Here is a 20,021-nt window from a genome sequence, read left to right on the forward strand (position 1 = left end):
TAATCAACTCTATTGTTAATATTTAAATTAAAGTTGTTAATCATTAAATTGAAATTGTTAATTTAAAAAACATGTTTGTTATCACATGACTAAACATGAGTAAATTAAAGTTATGATCAATTATATTATTAATATTTAAACTGAATTTGTTAATTACTGAGATAAAGTTATATAATTAAATTAATAACTATGCTTCCTATATTAATAACTTTTCTTTTGATATTGATAATATCACTTTATGTATTAACAAGTTTCTATTATTTTGCTTAGGATTAGAAACATAATATTGTCAGTCAAAACAAAAAAAGAAACATAATTTTGCAAAAAAATGTTAAATAAGTTTTTAAAATCTTCATGGTAATTATCACATTTTGTGGTGTTTATTTACCATTTAATTATTTCGAGACTATTTATTTGTCATCTTTCCTGTTTACTAAGAGAATCTACACACACCTACACACACAATATTTCTACGTCAAAAATGAATTTTACTGTGCTGGTAATACGTGAGTTGGATTTTTGTCCCTTTATGTGTGTGTGTGTGTGTGTGTGTGTGTGTGATACACTGACAACCAAGCAATATGCGGGTTTCAGTTTAATGTTCCTTTTTCTTTACTTACTTTTCGATCGTGATTCTGCCTGTAAGTGTGGCTGTGTAATTTTAATGTTCCCTTTTCAGTTTTCTCATCAAGCGCCCCTTATCACTCATTGTATTGTTTCTAATCGTCTCTTGCTCCCCAATTTCTCTGCTTCTCGCAATATGCGGGTTTCCCATTCTCTCCCTACCTTTCTCTCTTTTTCTGCGGATGCCACTTTTGCTGTGTTGGAAGGAATGCTTCACTGATCTTTGATTTATCGGAGCAGAAGCTTGTGACAACTCTGCACAGATTTCTCTCCTGTTTTCAAGGTGGTGACTTCTGAGTCAGACTCGGAGTTTGACTGGTATTCTGGTAAGCTTCTTGCTTTCCCACCTCTTTCAATGCTTTTCTTTCATGCAACGTGTCTATCATTTTCGTCTGAATCGGCTGTGCTTCTAGAATCGTGCGCTGCACTAAACGCTCCCTTGGACTTTGATTTTCTGCAATCTTTGATATCTACTTCCAAGGAAGGTGATGTACCCTTCGTATTTGGATGTGAAGGTGAAGCTTGCAAGACAATATCCTTAGTGAAGAACCAAGGAATGAGCCCAACCCGTTCCTCTCTACTTCTGTGAATTTCATTCTCTCTCTATTGGTACATTTCAAGGGCTTTCTATTTTTCCCAGGAAGTAAACTATTTTATACTTTGCCATAGGAATATTCTGTCCTCTTTATGCGCTTAATTTTCTTGTTCCTCTCTGGAATAAATACATACTTTCCCGCTGCCGCACTATTCATACAATCACGTATGATGTATTTTATAGTGAATTGATGATTCTACTTCTTTTGACCAAGATCAACAACTTTGATATTCTGTGTTATTAGCAAACTAGATTGGAGAAGTTCCAGAATTTTTTTGGGTTGTGTATTCATAATAATAAATCGTCCTGTCAAAATGCAGGGGAGGAAGTTGTTGAGATGTTCAATGGTTCGCTTTCGGATTGATCATAGTGCTGGAAATAAGTATAATGGTTGCGATAATTCTCATTATTTTCCCAGTCGCGCTGAAGGGGTATTAAGAGAAAGTGAGCTAAGTAGCAAGGTCTCTCATTTGAACAAATCAAATGGTTATAATCATGGGGGGCCTTTTAGACAACGACTTTTGGTGGTGGCCAACAGGCTGCCAGTCTCCGCAGTTAGGACAAGTGAAGGCTCGTGGTCCATGGAGATGAGTGCTGGTGGTCTTGTGACTGCTCTTCTAGGTTGGTATTGATTACGCTGCTATTCATTCATTTTTTCTTTCATTTATACTTTTCTTGTTACATCAAATTTCTAAGGGGCTGTATATCCTTTCAAACATTTGTATATGATATACTGTTGTTTTTCTAATCATAGATATATCGTTATTGGTTTAGAAAAGTGGGTTTCAGAGAACATGATCGTTACCCTTGGGTCTAAACTTGGTCTCTTGATATAGAAAAAGTTATCTAACATGACTGCATATATTGACAAAGGTCTCAAGGAGTTTGAGGCAATTTGGATAGGTTGGGCTGGTGTCAATGTGTCGGATGAGATTGGACAGAAGACGCTTGCTAAAGCTTTGGCTGAAAAGGTACGAAGTCTTATATCTCTTGAATAAATTATGAGATTTTCAAAATGCAATACACGGTCATGTATTTATGTATTTTCATCATTAGATGATACAGAATTTGCGGTGAAGGTTTTTATAAATTTTCAGATTCTTCTTTTGCTTGAAACCTATATTGCAGAGGTGCATTCCGGTATTTCTTGATGAAGAGATTGTTCATCAATATTATAATGGTTACTGCAACAACATCTTGTGGCCCCTTCTACATTACCTTGGACTTCCACAAGAAGATCGCCTTGCCACCACAAAGAATTTCCAATCTCAGTTTGAAGCGTATAAGAAAGCAAATCAAATGTTTGCTGATGTTGTGAAAAAGCATTATCAGGAGGGTGATGTTGTTTGGTGCCATGATTACCATCTCATGTTTCTTCCAAAATTCCTAAAGGATTATGACAGAAACATGAAAGTTGGCTGGTTTCTCCATACACCATTTCCATCTTCGGAAATTCATAGGATGCTGCCATCTAGATCAGAGCTCCTGCATTCTGTTATTGCAGCTGATTTAGTTGCGTAAGTTCCAGCTTGCTCCTCCATTTAGGCATAAGGTTTTTTTATAATTACTATCATTCCTCTCATTCTGTTTGGTTCCCTATCATACTTAAATGACGAGACCCTTTGAGAATTTCAGAGATCACAATGCTTTGTATCAAGCTCTGCCTTCTTTTCATTAACCATGAACTTTGCAAATGATGCATATTGTTTTTGTTTGACATTTTCTCTTGTTTTCATTTCTTCTGTTTACCTTGAACCCTTTCATCTCCTATGGTTACCCATTAATGATTTTTAAGAGTTTCCTTCCATTAATCTGTATGTGGTTTTATTATTGTTATTTTTCTGTCTTTCCTTTCTTTTGTTTCTTACATGCACAAGTGCATTTTTTTTCTAGCAGTTTTCACACCTATGATTATGCACGGCACTTTGTTAGCGCTTGTACTCGCATCCTTGGGCTTGAGGGTACACCTAAAGGGGTTGAGGATCAAGGGAGGTTGACTCGAGTTACTGCAGTAAGTAATCAATTGTGCTCATTGCTATGCGTGTTATTTTACATAACGTATTAAACTTTTCACTTCAAGCTTTACCTGTGAAAAGGAAAATAAGAAAAGGAAAAAGAGAAAATTTAACACTTAGCTTTAGTTTTGACATGATATAATGATGAATTTAAATATAGAACCACTTATTTGCTTCTTTTTCCCTTGAATGTTAGTTTCCAATTGGGATAGACTCAGATCGATTCGTACGTGCACTTGAGCTTCCTCAAGTTAAGGATAGCATCAAAGAATTCGAAGAAAGATTTAGAGGCAGAAAGGTGCACCTTTTACTTCGTGTCAGCGGCTTTCAGTAATTTTTCTCCTGAAAAAGCCACTTTCTAATTTATGGTTTTTCCCCTATAAATGAGTGGTATGACATATGATTATATTTTTTTTCTATTTTTTGTATTTGATTTATATCTTTGACATGATTTATTAATTAGCATTTTTCTGACATGTCAGGTAATGTTAGGCGTTGATCGCCTTGATATGATTAAGGGAATTCCTCAGAAAATTCTAGCATTTGAAAAATTTCTGGAAGAGAATGCCTATTGGCGTGATAAAGTAGTTTTGGTTCAAATTGCTGTGCCAACAAGAACAGATGTTCTTGAATGTATGATACTTACATTACTTTGTCATGTTCTTGTGGCTTCTAAAGTATAACATTATTCAAAGTAGGCTTCTGCTATGATGTTTCTTCACTTATTGCACTGGAAGATGGAGTATTTTCCTATGCTGCCCTGAACTATTGAAATTGTAATTTTGTTTTAGAACTAAGTCAACACGCCTTTTTGATGAGTTTGAAACAGAAAACAAAGTTGAAATTCACATACTGAAATGAGTACGGTGCTATACTTCAACTCATTTGTTTGCAAGCATGTAATACTGAATGTGGTGGAATGTAAATATATTTAAAGATTGCTGTTCTAGGAAAATGGTATTTTGATATTGCTTTTTTGTAGCACGTGGAACATGCATTATAAATTCATTTTATGAAGATTCATTGTATCAACAATATTCATTCTTATTGAAGATTCATAGTTAGTTGGTGTGACTTGTAAGAATGAAATACTGATATTTGTTCCTAACAAAAATGTTATTATTTTACAAGTATGAATACATGCATATTTTACATAAGGAAAAACTTATATACTTAAGGTGCTTGTTTCTAATTAAATCAAGACATATGGATCTTTTATAGATTATATATTCTATAACAAACTCTTGTTATTAATATCATTAATACATTAAAATCCAATTATCTTGATTTGATTGGATAAAGGTTTGTTAAGTATGTAAGGCTAGCTACCTATGTCTTTCCCTTTTACATAACCTCTATAAATCTCACTAGTGAGGTCTGAATGAGTGGCAATTATTTGTAATATATTACTGTAGATTCGGTGAAATCTCCCATTTTTTAGCTCTCTCTTTGTTCCTGAGAGACATGACTATATTGGGGGGGGGAACTTCTTGAACGTTGGGTTTACATTGATTTATTCCACTCTCTTCAAAGCACTATCACATCATTTTTGTTGTGGATCTTGAGTTCTAAATATATTTACATCTTCTGATGTCTGTCTTCTGGTAGTCTTTTTGAGGGAGCATGTTTCATTGGCCTGTCAAGTGTTTGCTTTTTTCCTCTCCTTTCTTTGGCCTTTTTCTCTTTTGAAGTAGGGTGCTATTTATGCTTTCAGAATTTTGATAGTCAACTTATTTCTTCCACTTTCACAGATCAAAAGCTTACAAGCCAGGTTCATGAAATTGTTGGTCGCATTAATGGAAGATTTGGAACACTGACTGCTGTTCCTGTACTTCACCTGGTGCAGTCTTAACACTGATACTCTGATAAAGATGACTATAATAATTACACATGATCACATGTTAAGGACATTCTTTTCTGCGAACTTTTACTTTAAATCTTGTTGGATGATCTGATTTACCTCATTCGTGTGACTTTATTAGCTTCTATCTTGATATCTATTTATACCAACACTTTATTTAAGATGGATGAGATGAGGAGAATGATTGGGAGGGATGCAATTTAGAAGTGAAGTTGATATTATCTTGTTTCAGCATAATTAATCTTTCAAAAAATTTAGATAATTTAACTATAAACTTGAAAGCATCTTAAATTGTGCAATTATCTGTCTTGACAAAGGACATTGTCAGCCTAAACCAGTTATGATTGATTCTCTATTTTATTATGTTTTCTTCATTTTTATTCCCCTCTTGTTTAAATTGCATGAAAATCATTTTCATTTTTCAAATAAGAAGACAAAAGCATTTTCTTCTTACCAAGTTTAATAAATTATTTCGGTTCCCTCAATATCTTTCCAAATAGACTAAAGAAATTTGGTAAACATGAGATGTTCTGCGGGACCTTTTGTCATGTAGGACGTGAACCTGGATGCAGCTTAGTTAGTTAGTGTCACGTTGTTTCAAAACGGCCCTAGTTGAGTCCTAAATTTTCTAAGATAACCAATCTTCATATTTTAAATGGCCAGATAAATATTTAAGATCAGTTTCTGGTTTGTGTGAGGTGGTTCTATTAGCAGAATAAGTGAAATTGAGTAATTAGAAATCATAGTAAAGCAATATGATTTTTTTATACAGAACATTCTTTGAAATGCCTGTTTTTGATAAATAAAAGCAATGATGGTAATAATTTGTTATTATATGACTTCTGTTTAGCAATTCTATGGCAATCTCCGAGTTTAATCTATGAGGAATTACGGATAGAAGAGAAGGAAATAGAATGATTGGGGAATAGATAATAGATAGACTTTCAAGTAAGAACACTGAGCTCATGAACTGTCATCTCATCCCTCCTTATTCTGTTATATGGCTACATAACAGTTGAACTCTAATTAACTAACTAATTCTCTTGACAACTATGTTATTAACTGTCAATATCAGAGTCAGCTACTTCTACACCACAATTAAGCAGTTGGCTTTGTAGAACACTTAGATAAGCTTCTTAATCATATATTGCAGGTTCAGTTCATACTTCTTAACTCTTATTTGGTGGAAGGATATCATTACTTTTTAGAGTATAAGATATTACACTTTTAACAGATGTGTGTAGCATCCAATTATTGACAAAAAAAGATGATAAAATCTTCCAAGTGGATTAGTCACCAGTCATTGGTAGGACTGATAACATAGTTCCATTTTTGCTTCACTTTTTGGTTTTTACCTTAGAATTTGAAACCCTTGCTCCCCTCTATCTCTCAAAATTAATGAATGAATCCTAGAATGACTAATGGTGGAGGGTTTATTCGTTGTTATGATCTTTTAATTTTAATCAGTACTGGTCTGTGATACTAGACACTTTTACCATATAACAGCACTTGTTGGTTCTGGGACTCATTGAAGACAATGCTTGATAACCTGATGCTTTTGTTCTGTCTACAGGATCGCTCTCTTGAGTTTCATAAACTATGTGCTTTGTATGCTGTAACTGGTAAACTTTCTGCACTTTCAGTTTATTTTGTTTAAACTGCACTTCCCTGTCAATGATCCTTTGATTTGGCTCTCACCATCTTAATGATTTGTCTATCCTGAACTATGACATCTTCCGAGTCTCTTCTCTTTTCAAATGGTCAATTGATCATTTGTGTGTGTGAAGTTAATATTTTGCGTCTTTTTAAACTGGAATTCTGTGTTTTGGAAACTTTATTTTGGGCATAAATTTCAATGCTATGTTTTATGAAAATCAAACTGGCCATTCTAGAAGTGTCAGTTTTATTTTTAGTCTCTGCCAGAAATTCTAGATAATGATCTATGTAGATTTTTGGTTTCTTTTTCCTATTTCCCCATTCCACCTATGTATGAATTGATAATGCAGACTCCAGCTCTTTTAAAACTTTCAGAAATTCCTCAGAGAAGTTACACTTTAGATTTGCTTCCCTGGCACCAAGTTTGTGACTTCTGATACAAGTTACCTTGTGACCAAAGAGTCTGATTGCTCTGTCGTAGAACTCATTAAAAAGAATTGGTGTTTGTTTCTGTGTTGATTTTTACCTTTATTTATGACTTCATATTTTTTTAATTGTAACTTTTCTTCTAATGTTTCACCATTTTCTTCTTTATAATTCTTAACCAGATGTAGCCCTTGTCACGTCTTTGAGGGATGGGATGAATCTTGTCAGTTATGAATATGTGGCCTGCCAGGAGAGGAAGAAGGGGGTACTCATTCTTAGCGAAGTAATTACATAAACCTCTCTGTGTATTTCTTCTTGGCTCAGGTTATGTTGATTTTGAATTATTGTTAGATGATGCAATCAGATGTTGGAAGATAGAAATTTCAAACTTGCTAGGATTCCTTATTAGAATGTTTTGACTATCATTATATCTTAAATCCATCCCTCAGTAAGCTATGTGACTGATTCAACCAGCGGCCATTGTTCTGAAACACTTGACAGACTTTTCAAATTTTGGGGAGAAAATGAAAAGAGGAATCTGGAAGAGGGAGAAACGGGGAAAAAAGAGGAAGGAAAAAATTGGGATAGAATGATACAAGCAACTGATGTTCAATTGGTTTGAATTGTGCAAAAAATTTACAGTAGTATTGGGCTATTTGTAGGGAACCCAAAATATAAGAAAAGTGAAAAAAAAAGGAGCCAGAAAATCAGAAAATACATTAAACTTAAATGTCTCTAAACTAGAGTTTCCTACTTCTACTGGATTTTATGATTTTCCATTAGCCATGCTACGTAACAGGCCTTCTAACTGGCACTGTTTTTTGTTAGTTTGTTACATGCTGTCATACCCAACACAATCAATGTATCAAATCACCAGTTAAACTGTTCAGATTTTCTATGTCCAGCCCCTTGCAACTCTGCACTTATTTTGTCTAAACTTTTTTCACCTGAAGCACCTTGGGTAGATGATGAAAATAGTGGCATTTTGTTTATCTTTGTTGATGTGATGATATTGGATGTGTGGCCATCATCTTGATTAATCAAAATGTGTCTCCTCTCTGGTCTATTTAAATTGCTTTTGGCATATCTCATTCATGCACCTAGATGTATTCACTGTTGATCTGGCACCTTAAACTTTTTATACTCCCTGTAGTTTGCTGGGGCTGCTCAGTCTCTAGGTGCTGGTGCAATTCTGGTTAACCCTTGGAACATCACAGAAGTTGCTGCTGCAATTGACCAGGCTCTGAATATGCCATCTGAGGAAAGAGAGAAGCGGCATGCACACAACTTCTCACATGTAAAAACCCACACTGCTCAGGAATGGGCAGGAACTCTTGTAAGGTACACATATAATGTAGAATAGTAAACTGAATACCTCTTTTGATGCATTGGAAGCTTAAGAATGCGTGAAAGGAAACTTCTTGGATCACTGTCTGAGGTTAGATTTTGACCATAATTCTGGTAGTCATTCTTAACTTTACATTCTTCTTAGTGCATGCTCCTCTACCCATTGTATATTTAGTAGTAGTAAAATCAAGTGATGCATATCGGATTTTAGTTCATATGAGAAGATAGAACAATTTCTTGGAACTTAGTTGTAGATTAATGCTGCTGTGAAGTATTTATCTTTTGAATACCTTTCAGTGAACTAAATGAAACTGTTGCTGAGCAACAACGAAGGACAAGACAAGCTCCAGCCCCACTTCCAACCAAGGATGCAGTGGAACATTATCTGCAGTCAACTAATCGATTGATCATTTTGGTATGCTGTCTGATCTCAAGGCCTGTGATTCTATAAATAGTTGTCCATCAAAAAAGAAATTCAGCTTTTTTTCTTCCTTGACTTTAATTTTTTTTTCCCTTAGTGTTCCCTTCTACCCACCAACTTGATTGTTTCCTGAATATGGTGAGAAGGGGGGGAGTTAGGGTGTCTCTTGACGGAAGGTGACATGTTGCTGCTAAGGCAATAATAACTGAAGGAAGCTACGAATATTTAATTAATATGTTATGTCAAAATTCATGTACCTTTGCATTCTTGTTTGTACATGTGGCAACACTGATGTTATAAGTAGAATTTCTCTCAGTAGTAGTTTTATATCACTGTCCAGCTTTCTATTATTTTGCAACCTTCAGAGCAGGACAATTAGCATTGAAAAACTTGGTGTTTTTAGTTTGCTAACCATTTTTCACTACAGAGAAATCATGAACTCTATACATTAGAAATTATATACATATGTGGAAGTGAATGTATGCATGTGAACGTGTGTGAGCACGCACGTGTGTGTATCATTTTTTTAATTTGGTGATGCACATTACAGGGATTCAATGGATGTTTAACTGAACCAGTCGGGAAAAAAGGTGGTCAGATTAAAGAAATGGAACTTAATGTGCATCCAGAATTAAAACAGCCATTGACAGAACTATGCAGTGACCCAAATACCACTATTATTGTTCTTAGTGGAAGTGATAGAATAGTCTTAGAGGAGGTAAATTGCCACACTTTTTCCCTAGTTGTTATGAACTGCTTTATTGCCCTTTTAACTTGCTACTATTTCAGAATTTTAGGGAGTATGACCTGTGGTTGGCCGCCGAGAATGGGATGTTTATACACCATGCAAAAGGAAAATGGATGTCAACAATGCCAGAGCTTCTGAATATGGAATGGGTTGATAGTGTGAAGGTTCATTAAGTTCCAGTTCTTGTCCTTTCCCTTCATGTTTCCAATGTACAATCCTGATCCTGTGTTTTCAGCATGTTATTGAGTACTTCACCGAAAGAACACCCCGGTCACATTTTGAAGAACGGGCAACATCAATCGTGTGGAATTACAAATATGCAGGTGCTTAAATTATCTTTCTGAAGATATTTTCTGGCTAAAGTGTGCTTTTGATCCTTTACATAAGTTTCAGTTTGGTCGCTTAATTTTATTATAAAGTATTTTTTCAGTTTTATAATTCTAGTATCGTTAGTTTCAAAAGATTACTTTTTGTATCAATCATTGTTATTTTAGAAAAGGAAAACATTACTTTGGATCTCTACACTTTGCTAGTGTTTTGCTATTGGTCTCTGTACTTTTTTTCAGTGTTTTAGGTCCCTGCACTTTTGTTTTTTATTGTTTTAGGTCCCTACATTTTGTTCATGGAGGGATCTAAAATAACGAAAAAAGTGTAGGAACTAATAGCAAAACGCGAGCAAAGTACAGAAATCCAAAATTAAGTTTTTCTTTTTAAAAAATTAAACTTAATATATTAACATTTGATAGTGTTTTGTCAATATTTAAATGATTGAAACTAAATGGTGCTAGGGTTAAATGACCAAAAAAAATACTTTATAAAGTTAAAAGATCAAAATGAAATTTTATATAAAATTAAAAAATTAGAGGTGCACTTTAGTCTTTTATTTATTTTCTTCATTACGATAGTTTCATATCCCCTTATGACAATTGCAGATGTTGAATTTGGAAGACTTCAAGCAAGGGACATGCTGCAGCATCTCTGGACAGGTCCAATCTCTAATGCACCAGTTGATGTCATTCATGGTAGCCGATCTGTTGAAATTCGTGCCGTTGGTGTAACAAAGGTGAACTGTTTCTTATAATAATTGACATTTCTCACTTGTGTCACCTGAATTCTTTTTTTGTTTTTTTGCTGGCATTAGTGTTTGCTTCAACATTATCTGTTTAATCAGGGAGCAGCTATGGACCGCATCCTAGGTCACATAGTACACTGTAAATCCATGACATCACCGTTTGATTATGTCCTGTGTATAGGACATTTTCTGGCAAAGGTGATTTATATTTTCATTTTATTCTTTCTGAACTATTTTCATTATCTTGTCATTCTATTTTATATGAGATTCTGTTTATAAATGCTACAAAGAACTAATTTTCCTGGAAGTTCTGTTTAATAAAATGATGGAATATACGGTACATTACTATATTTTCCTAGAAGTGGGGAACAAATAGAGAATTTGACTACCTGATGACTCTTCAATGTCCTGCAGCTGATAAAATTACATTTCTTTTTTTTGGATAATGAAACTTTTAGTCTGCTAAGTTTGCCTCACTATCGATTTAGTCCTTCAAGTTTAATTTTTATTGATTTGGTCTCTTACATTTTCTTAAATTATCTTGTTAGTTCTTTAAGTTTTTAAACACAAGTTAACTCTCAAATTAATCTAATGTGTAAAGTATATTGATAATTTGTCATGTATATGTAGTTATATGAGAATAAATTAGTTCTCAAGTTAGTTTAATTTTTATTAATCTAGTCATTTACGCTGCATTTTATTCTTTTGTTTGTTAAAATTTGAGTCTATTTTTTTCTTACCTAGATAATTATACTTCTTTTCATTAATCTACATGGCTATAATCAATATTTTGTTATCCATATTAGCAAAATTTAACAATGTTACCTCTTCTTAAAATAATAAGGACCAAATTAATAACGGATGCAAACTTTAAAGATTAAATTGATAAAAATTAAACTTGAAATTACTAAATCAATAATTGAGACAAAGTTGAGGGACTAAAAGTTTCATTCTTCCTTCTTTTTCCTTTAACCAATAAAGATACACAATGGAGCAACTTCATTTAATGCCATTGATTGTTGCAGGATGAAGATGTTTTTACCTTCTTCGAGCCGAGCTCTCCTTCTACTGATTCGGATCTTCCACGAGCAAAGGAGACTGACAGAGTTGAGTTTTGTGCTGAGAAGAGATTGCCATCGAAGACTCCAGCCAGTAAAAGTGGACCAAAGGCATCCCAAAGTAATTCACTAAGGCCAAAGTCAAATTCTGAGATCCGTGGTGTACCTTGGATTCCAAACCTTGGAACTGAAACAATTTCATGGGATATCCTAAACCTTAAGAAGGAGAATTACTTCTCATGTGCTGTCGGGCGAACTCAATCGACTGCTAGGTATATGCTTGGATCATCATCAGATGATGTTGTTGCTTTTCTGAAGAAACTGGCAGGCGCGTCTTTGAACTCTTTATCCTCCACTTAAAAAAAAAAAAAAAGCTTTTTGGCATTTTAAGGATGCTCTGAAGTAACCATGTCAACCCATTTTCCCAACCGAAGATGATACTGCGGAGCAACACACAGAAATGAGTGTAAGATCATGGATTTGTGTCTGTTTGATCATGACAAACTAGATCATATATGCTATGCTGATTAGTATGCTGATGTAGCAGAGAATTAAAAATCCTGCACATACTTGTCTTCTTTCTTCTTCTTTCTTCCAGTCCCATCCACATAAAATAGTAAAATGCTCTCTCCCATCCTTCATTAAGTCTCATTCTTTGTGTGTTTGTCCGGTCAAGCATTCTTAGGTCTGTAGTTATAATGTCAAAAAAGTGTTACAGCCTTCCAACAGGAAAGAAATAGGGGAAAAAGAAAACAAATAAATGATGCTGTCAATCTAAGAATATAGGTTTATGGGTCAATATTTTTGTTCTCATGCATCTCTATTTGATCCCTCCCATCTCAACAAATGAATCTTTTGACAATAACGTCACCCTAAAAGGTTACCTATAAGCGTATCCATCTCATGAAAAAACGTAGGTAGTAATATATAGAATAAAACTCACATGCAACAACTTTATTGATGGCAATCTATAACTATTTTTATAAACATTTTTAAAACCTAGAGGCATGTTCTAATTCTAGTGAATCTTTAGAATCTTACCTATTTTTCTTGTCTATAAAAAAATATGAATAAAATAGCAGATAAATACATGGGTTAGCTACTGATTTTTTTTTTTTAAAATGACCATAGCTATTGAGTTTACAAGAGCAACTCTTCTGGCTTATGATCTATGATGCACGTATCCCATACTTCAATATTTTCATTTTGAAAAAATATTATATGATACGTTTTTTATGTGTATATATATAATAATAAAAAAACATAAAAAATATAATTTTAATTTAGAAATTATCCAAAATAGCATACATATACAGTTATGTAAAATAATATCAAGCAAAACATAATCATTACTTGTAGTTTTATTCTATCTATACTAATTGCCTATTGCCTAGTCTCTACGGATAATTCCTCACCTAGGATTTACATGCTAAAAGATTATATTCATACATTTTTATAATTTAAAAAATGTAATTTTTATCTTCTTATATCTAAAACTTAATTTTTATGGAATGTAATTTTTAATTTTAAAAGAAAATCACAAAAATATATTATGAATAAAAAAATAATATCACAATATTTAACAAAATTTAATTTCTTAAAAGTAGTTGTGAAGTATTGATTTTAAAGTACTAACTTACAATTTAAAATTATTAGATACGTGTTGAAAATAAAAAAATTTTAAAATTTAAAAGTATTAATGAGTCTTAATATCGCACACGATACCAATACATGAAGCAATTTAAATCGATATTGATATGTGAAACAATTTAAAATATGCGTGCTTCATAGCTTGTGAGTCCTTGCTTTTCAAGCTTGAGGTTGTGCAAAACTTGATATATAAGATTCTTATCTCTTCCCACTTCAAAATTAGTTTCCAAATATTTCCCTGCTCTCGAGACAAATCTGTAATTTTTCTTTTTATAATTTTATTTTAAGATATTTTCAACATGTGAACAACGAGGATGGAGCGTGACGGAGAGAGTTGGGCCAAACTCGTTGCCAGTTTGTATGCTTTGAATTCAAAATTCAAAATTGTCGCTAATAATTGTGTGGCGGCACAGTCAACCGAAACAAAGAAGACAAACGACTCGTGGACTTCCCATGATCCAATGTGTACAAAACCCAACTTGCTCACAACTCACAACTAGCTAGAAAATACTGAGTCAAACACGCGGCAGACCGAGTTGCCAGCGAGTCATATAGAGTTTATGAGCTAAATATGATGTGGAGTGCAAAAGTTAATTGGCTTGCCTTGAAGGGGTAACCGGTCAACTCTGCAAGTTGACTCACGCGTTGCGGCAAATTATGAAATTAATTATGGTCAAACTTCTAAACATGCGACCAAAAGTAAGGTGTAAATACCTCTTAGCCAGACCAATTAAGCAACAATTTAATTTTAATTGAGTATAATATATTATAAAAATAATTGATTAAATGATAAATTTTAATTATAATTGATTATATTATAACGTAATCTATTTGGATACTATTTTTTAAAATTAATTTTAACAGAATTGAAGATGTTTGGATAATTTAATCAGAATTAATTTTAGTTATATAAATTATTATATAATTTAATTCTTAAATATCAAACATTAATTTTTAAGGATATAAAATTTGAATTTTATTAAAAAAAATTAAGAGAAGAGAGTTTGATTTTATTTTTATTTAATATTTTGTCTTTTTTTATAATTTTTTTGGATTTTTTTTTATAATTTTTTCCAACACTTTTGAACAACTTTTCCAAAGTTGGTCGTGAGAGCCTATGGAAAAACGCACATCTTAGCGCATAATTGATTTTTGACCTTTTTTGACTATTTGAATAAATTGACTCAAAAAATTGATTTTTGAGTAAAAAATTGATTATTTCTCTCATTCAAACATCACTAGGATTGATTTGAATAAGAAACTATGATGGGTTAAGTACAAGATCTCAATTTTTTTTTTGTAAAACAAAATATCAGATTTTAGTTTAGCTATGATTGTAATAAATGTCTTTAAAGAATTATTTTTAATTTTTGACTAGAAGAATTATTTTCAATTGAGTGTCTGAATTTGACTGGATAACATTAGATATCATATAATTGTATGAAAAGAAAATAAAGATCTTCCAGCCTAAGTTATGTACCTTGTAAACTAATTGTTGACTTGATTACTAAGCCTAGGTTCTTGAGTAAATGTGGAAGGTTGAAATCCTTAGGTCTCATCCGATAACTTCTTTGCCATATTTTGTGGACTATACTTTATATATTTCCAATACGTCTTTAATAGTTAATATGAAAAGAGAGTGGGAAAAAATGAATTGTCAAAATCACCTTTAACTTTTTGTTGCTTTCTATTTTTAAATCTTATCAAACATATTTTTTTTCATTTTTCTTTTTTTAATAACATCTTTTCATTTTATTCAATTCGTAATTCTATTTCCATTTACAGGCCTTCGATTTTAGAAACCAAACAAAATCTTGGGTTTTTTTTTTTTTTTGGCTTTTCTTTCTTTCTTTCTTTCTTTTGTTGCCAGAAGTGAAACCTTAAGTTAATAAACTAAGATAGATACGTATATTTTTTAAAAAAAATAATGAAATGATTTGAAATTTAATTATATAAAAATTAAGGAAATTTGAAATTTTAAAATTGAAGGATTTATCTTATTAATTATTGTAAAAATAATTATTGTTAAAGATTATACACACACACATATATAACAACCTTGGTTCGAATCACGTACTATTTGAGTTTAAAAAACTTTTCAATTTTTTTTTAAAAAGATCTAAATATGGGGCAAAAAAGAGTTGGCTCAAATGTACGCAATCTCCTAAAAATATGATACGAGTATTTATATAATCTTTATTGATTTAAGTCATGATTTTGTTTAATCTACAACAATCATATTGTATCCGGGGAAAAATCATTTCATACGAAACTAAACTTGCATATTCAAATTTTCCTTTTTCACATCCTTTCTTATATTTTTTATCTTTCTTTGGCATTATGCAACCAATTGATGGCTACGAAAAACTTAAATTTACGTTAATGTGCGTGAAAATGCCTTTACGGAGATTTAAAAAAAAAATCCTAAATAGCCAAAATAAGAAAGGGGAAAAATTATGTTTTTACTTTGTTAATCTATCCGTGTCAATTACCATTCTTCCTAGTTACACATTAAATTTACAGCATGTTCTAACCATTCAAAGTTAAATGAAATCAATCATACTGGCCCCAAAAAAAAAAAAAAAAAGAATCAATCATCAATATAAAATATGCAAGTGTATGGAGCCAAACTGTTCAATAAAGAGTTCATTTTATCATCTTGCACTCTCTAATTTTATCTTTAAAATATGTTTTATTATCACTCACTCATCATACTTCAATTACTTCAAAGTTACTAGAGGAAGCAACGGACAAAAAGAGAGTACCACAAAGCTCAATGATATGAAGTAAGAAATGTGGAAGGAAAATAAATACGCATTCATAATAATCCAGAAAGTAATGGATTTAAATACATCGCTACTTCACTTGCATCTTGCACTAGATCAATGTTCTAACGCATCAACTAGCTACTTAATGGAACAAGGAATTTAAATTACATCCCAATGCCAACGAAATACAAGAATGACCAACAAAATGGGATATATTATCAGGAACAAAAGAATTATAAATTAAAACAAGTTTGCAGAAAAACATAAAGCTATTTAGTGGTAGACAACACTGAATTAGGACTGACAGGTAGAAAGAACCATGATTATTAACCACTACACTGAGGGACTGCATATAACTACCAATGAAATGATGAATGAATCTGAATGCTATGGAATCTGACACCAACGCAGAGCAGGATAGTTCTGATGTATCTATACTGCTTAGTTTTTACCAGTTTTCTTGTTTGGCTCAAACACATACTTGATCAGTGATTCCTTTATGGAAAGCAACTCTGGGAATTCTTTCTTCAACTTCGATGCATCCATCTCGTTGTTGCTCCTGGGAGCAACTATCACTTTGGCTTGCTCCTCCAGGTTGAAGTTGGTCCACTTGAAGCTGGGATCAATGTAGTCTCTATACATCTCAAGGATCTCGTTGTGGCTGACAACACCGGGGTTTGTGAAGTTCCAGATGCCCCTTAAGTTTCGCTTTGCCATCTCGATGGAGATTGGCAGAAGTTCATCCAAGATAGTCATGCTGTTTGGAATGTTGACCACCTTGCTGTAGCGAGAGATCTTGGTGATGAAGTTGCGTGGGTTGTTCAGATCAGATGAGATTGGCATGCGAACCCTGAGAGTACAGACATTGTCATATTCTTTCAGGAGCTCTTCAACCTGAGGAAAAATTTCAAGGGTTACCATCAGGATTTCATAATAAAAGTATTGCTAAAGTTTATCGTGAACACAGACTTACCATGGCCTTAGTTTTGGAATAGTAAGAACCAGTGAAATTAGGCTTGTCTTCCTCCTTAAATCCAATGCCAGAACCCTCAGGATGTTCTGCATCATACTCAAATATACACCCAGTGGCATAGTTTATCATCAAGAGGTCATGCTCTCTGCAGATATCAGCCAATGTTAAAGTGCCAACAACATTGGTGCGGATGGTTTCTGTCTTATGAGATTCACACCAATCAACATTGGGTCTGCCAGTGACTCCTGCTGCATTAAAAACATGAGTTGGCTTCACATTCTGGATATCTGCCAAAAGAGATACACGATCCTGTAGGCGCCCTCTTCCATATTCATATGGAATCCCTTGTTTCTCACATAGCTTTCCTATTAGACCCCCAATCCAGCCTGTTCTACCATAGATCAAGAACTTAAAAGCAGGTTTCTGCGAGCCAGCGCTCTTGGTTGATGGAACAACCATTTTAGGATTAGTTGAGCCATAAAATTCAGATTTCTCATCTTCAGATCCATCAAAAAATTTCTCCATTCCACCAGGCATCATCAGCATCCTTGGATGAGGAAGCAATGCTCCAGAGACATCACCCCACCAGTCAGGGTTCTTAGTGTACCATTCCATGGTTTTTTTCAGCCCCTCTTCCCATATGGTCCTCTCGGACCAACCCAAGTTCTTCAGCTTTTGATCATCCAGAAAATACCTCTGATCATTGAATGGTCTGTTGTCCACAAATTTAATACTAGTTTCTGGGTCCTTATTAAAAAGAGTGCATATATCTTTAGCTACATCAATAACTCTTCTTTCCTTCTTAGTACCAATATTGTAAACATGACCAACCTCTCCCTTGTGAAGGATTACTTCAAAAGCCTCAGCAACATCTTCACAATACAAATAGCTCCTCACATTAGAACCATCACCATGAATTGGAAGAGGCTTTCCTTGCATAGCCAAAAGGATGAACTTTGGAATTAACTTCTCGGGAAACTGATTTGGCCCATAAACATTGTTTCCACGGGTTGTGATCACTGGCAACCCATATGACCTACCATACGCCATGACAAGCATTTCTGCTCCAGCTTTTGTTGCAGAGTATGGGTTTGTAGGAAGAAGTTGAGAAGCCTCATGATTTCCCACCACAGCATCTTCATCTGTCTCCCCATAAACCTCATCTGTGCTCACATGAATGAACCTTTTGACCTGGCCAGTGACCTTGCAGGCTTCTAACAGGACATGAGTACCATATATGTTATTCTTGGTGAACTCAAAGCTGTTACCAAATGAATTGTCCACATGGGTCTGAGCAGCAAAGTGCATAATTGTGTCAATGGACTCAGTTATGAGAAGGTAGTTGACAAGGTCAGCGCTTCCAATGTCACCCTTCACGAACTTGAAGTTGGGAGATGATTTTGAAGGAAGGAGATTCTTCAAATTAGAACAGTAATCAAGTTTGTCCAGCACAACAACCTTGTAATCAGGATAGTTCCGAATCAGGCGATTGGCAACATGAGATGCAATAAATCCAGCTGCCCCAGTGATGAGGATGTTCTTGGGGGTATATGAAGCCATGTCAAGCACTGTATATCAAGGAAGAACAAGCAGAAAAAATCATTTCAATAGATTATAAAAACATAAAAATAAAACATGAAGACTATAATAGCCATATCAGCCGGTGTAAATATCATCGTAAACAGAAACAACCTCATATCAAAAAGCAGACTGACGTCTAAGGAAAAAATTGAGTGGACAGAATCGTGAGGAAATTGACCGTCTACAGGAAAATGATACACAAATAACTGTTCTAATGATCATCGTACATTCCTTAAATGCTCACCGGTGTTCCAAGAGAAAGTGAACCAAAGGAAACATTTTCACTATTATACAGATGAAAAGAAAAAAAAAAAAAAGCCAATAACATTCAACAGTAATCAGCTATCAAATTACGGGAATGAGGGAAAAAAAAACAGAATACGTGAAGCTCTAATTTTACTCTCCGCTGACGCTCTTTCCAAGCAACGGGAGGGCAGAAGTAAGCGTTAAAACCCAGATTACGCAAAAGCATGTTAAAATGCGGCAAAATTTACATAATTAAACACAACAACCAGATTGAAGCATACGAATGTACTTGAAACTACATACAGAACTCGTTTCGACGTTCAGATCTAATTTTTCAGCTGGAACTTTCAAAAGGTGCAAAGTAGGAAGTCAAGTGACAACTTAAGGACAGCGTTCAATTCCAATGACGATCGCCCTCACAATTACCACGGATCCAAGAAAACTAGGAAACACCGAGATCAAACAAAGCAACCATTACCGCAAATTTCAATCATTTTAAAAGAACAAAAATTACAAAAGGTGAAATTCGTGATATCCAGATCATAAAAGTAACAAAGATCACAAACAATTGCAAAAACAGAGAAGTAGATCAACTTACAAAATTGGAATGATATTCACTCCGATCAGCCGAAGAAGCTAGCGAAGAGAAGAGAAGAAGAATGACCAAGAAAAGAAAGAGACTTTCGAGAGACAAAAATGGAAGGCAAAATCAGAGATATGGAAGTCCCCTGAAGAGGGGGAAGGCGGAGGCCGTTGTGCTTATATACGCGTTTCTATAATCATGTGAGACAGTTAAGGGGAGCCAGAGGTTCTGTTACAATTACCCAACTGCCCTCATCTCTTCGTGAAATTACATGATCGACGGTTAGCGCCTTAGCGGGACCACGGAGACCCTCGTCTCGTCTTTTCAAGTGATTATGATTATAATAATCAGGGGGGGACAGGGGGCTTGGGTGGGGTCTGGGGATGAAGAGTATGTG

General features: G+C 34.0%; 2 protein-coding genes across 4 annotated transcripts; one reads left to right on the top strand and one right to left on the bottom strand.

Moving 5' to 3' along the window:
- Positions 1 to 650: 650 nt before the first annotated feature.
- On the top strand, positions 651 to 12,468 carry LOC129313392 (alpha,alpha-trehalose-phosphate synthase [UDP-forming] 1-like). Of its 3 annotated transcripts, none has more exons than XM_054956443.1 (19): positions 651 to 950; positions 1,038 to 1,233; positions 1,540 to 1,840; positions 2,093 to 2,190; positions 2,348 to 2,736; positions 3,116 to 3,230; positions 3,431 to 3,532; positions 3,717 to 3,867; positions 4,986 to 5,074; positions 6,669 to 6,717; positions 7,360 to 7,460; positions 8,331 to 8,518; positions 8,822 to 8,939; positions 9,496 to 9,663; positions 9,735 to 9,857; positions 9,929 to 10,016; positions 10,626 to 10,756; positions 10,865 to 10,963; positions 11,791 to 12,468. In XM_054956443.1, exons 3-19 carry the CDS (start codon positions 1,564 to 1,566, stop codon positions 12,181 to 12,183), a joined length of 2,679 nt encoding a protein of 892 aa, XP_054812418.1. In that variant the 5' UTR covers positions 651 to 950; positions 1,038 to 1,233; positions 1,540 to 1,563; the 3' UTR covers positions 12,184 to 12,468. The 3 variants fall into 3 exon arrangements, with proteins under 3 accessions (XP_054812418.1, XP_054812419.1, XP_054812417.1); XM_054956444.1 differs by having other exon boundaries at positions 1,140 to 1,233; XM_054956442.1 differs by lacking the exon at positions 1,038 to 1,233.
- Positions 12,469 to 16,269: 3,801 nt separating this feature from the next.
- On the bottom strand, positions 16,270 to 19,794 carry LOC129314429 (trifunctional UDP-glucose 4,6-dehydratase/UDP-4-keto-6-deoxy-D-glucose 3,5-epimerase/UDP-4-keto-L-rhamnose-reductase RHM1). Its single transcript, XM_054957872.1, has 3 exons — positions 19,640 to 19,794; positions 17,215 to 18,782; positions 16,270 to 17,135 (listed from the first exon to the last, which is right to left on the bottom strand). Exons 2-3 carry the CDS (start codon positions 18,772 to 18,774, stop codon positions 16,683 to 16,685), a joined length of 2,013 nt encoding a protein of 670 aa, XP_054813847.1. The 5' UTR covers positions 18,775 to 18,782; positions 19,640 to 19,794; the 3' UTR covers positions 16,270 to 16,682.
- Positions 19,795 to 20,021: the final 227 nt, after the last annotated feature.

Source organism: Prosopis cineraria, unplaced genomic scaffold (assembly GCF_029017545.1).
Source record: "Prosopis cineraria cultivar Desert tree isolate PC_DT_omini unplaced genomic scaffold, ASM2901754v1 PC6, whole genome shotgun sequence".
Taxonomy (NCBI): Eukaryota; Viridiplantae; Streptophyta; class Magnoliopsida; order Fabales; family Fabaceae; genus Prosopis; species Prosopis cineraria.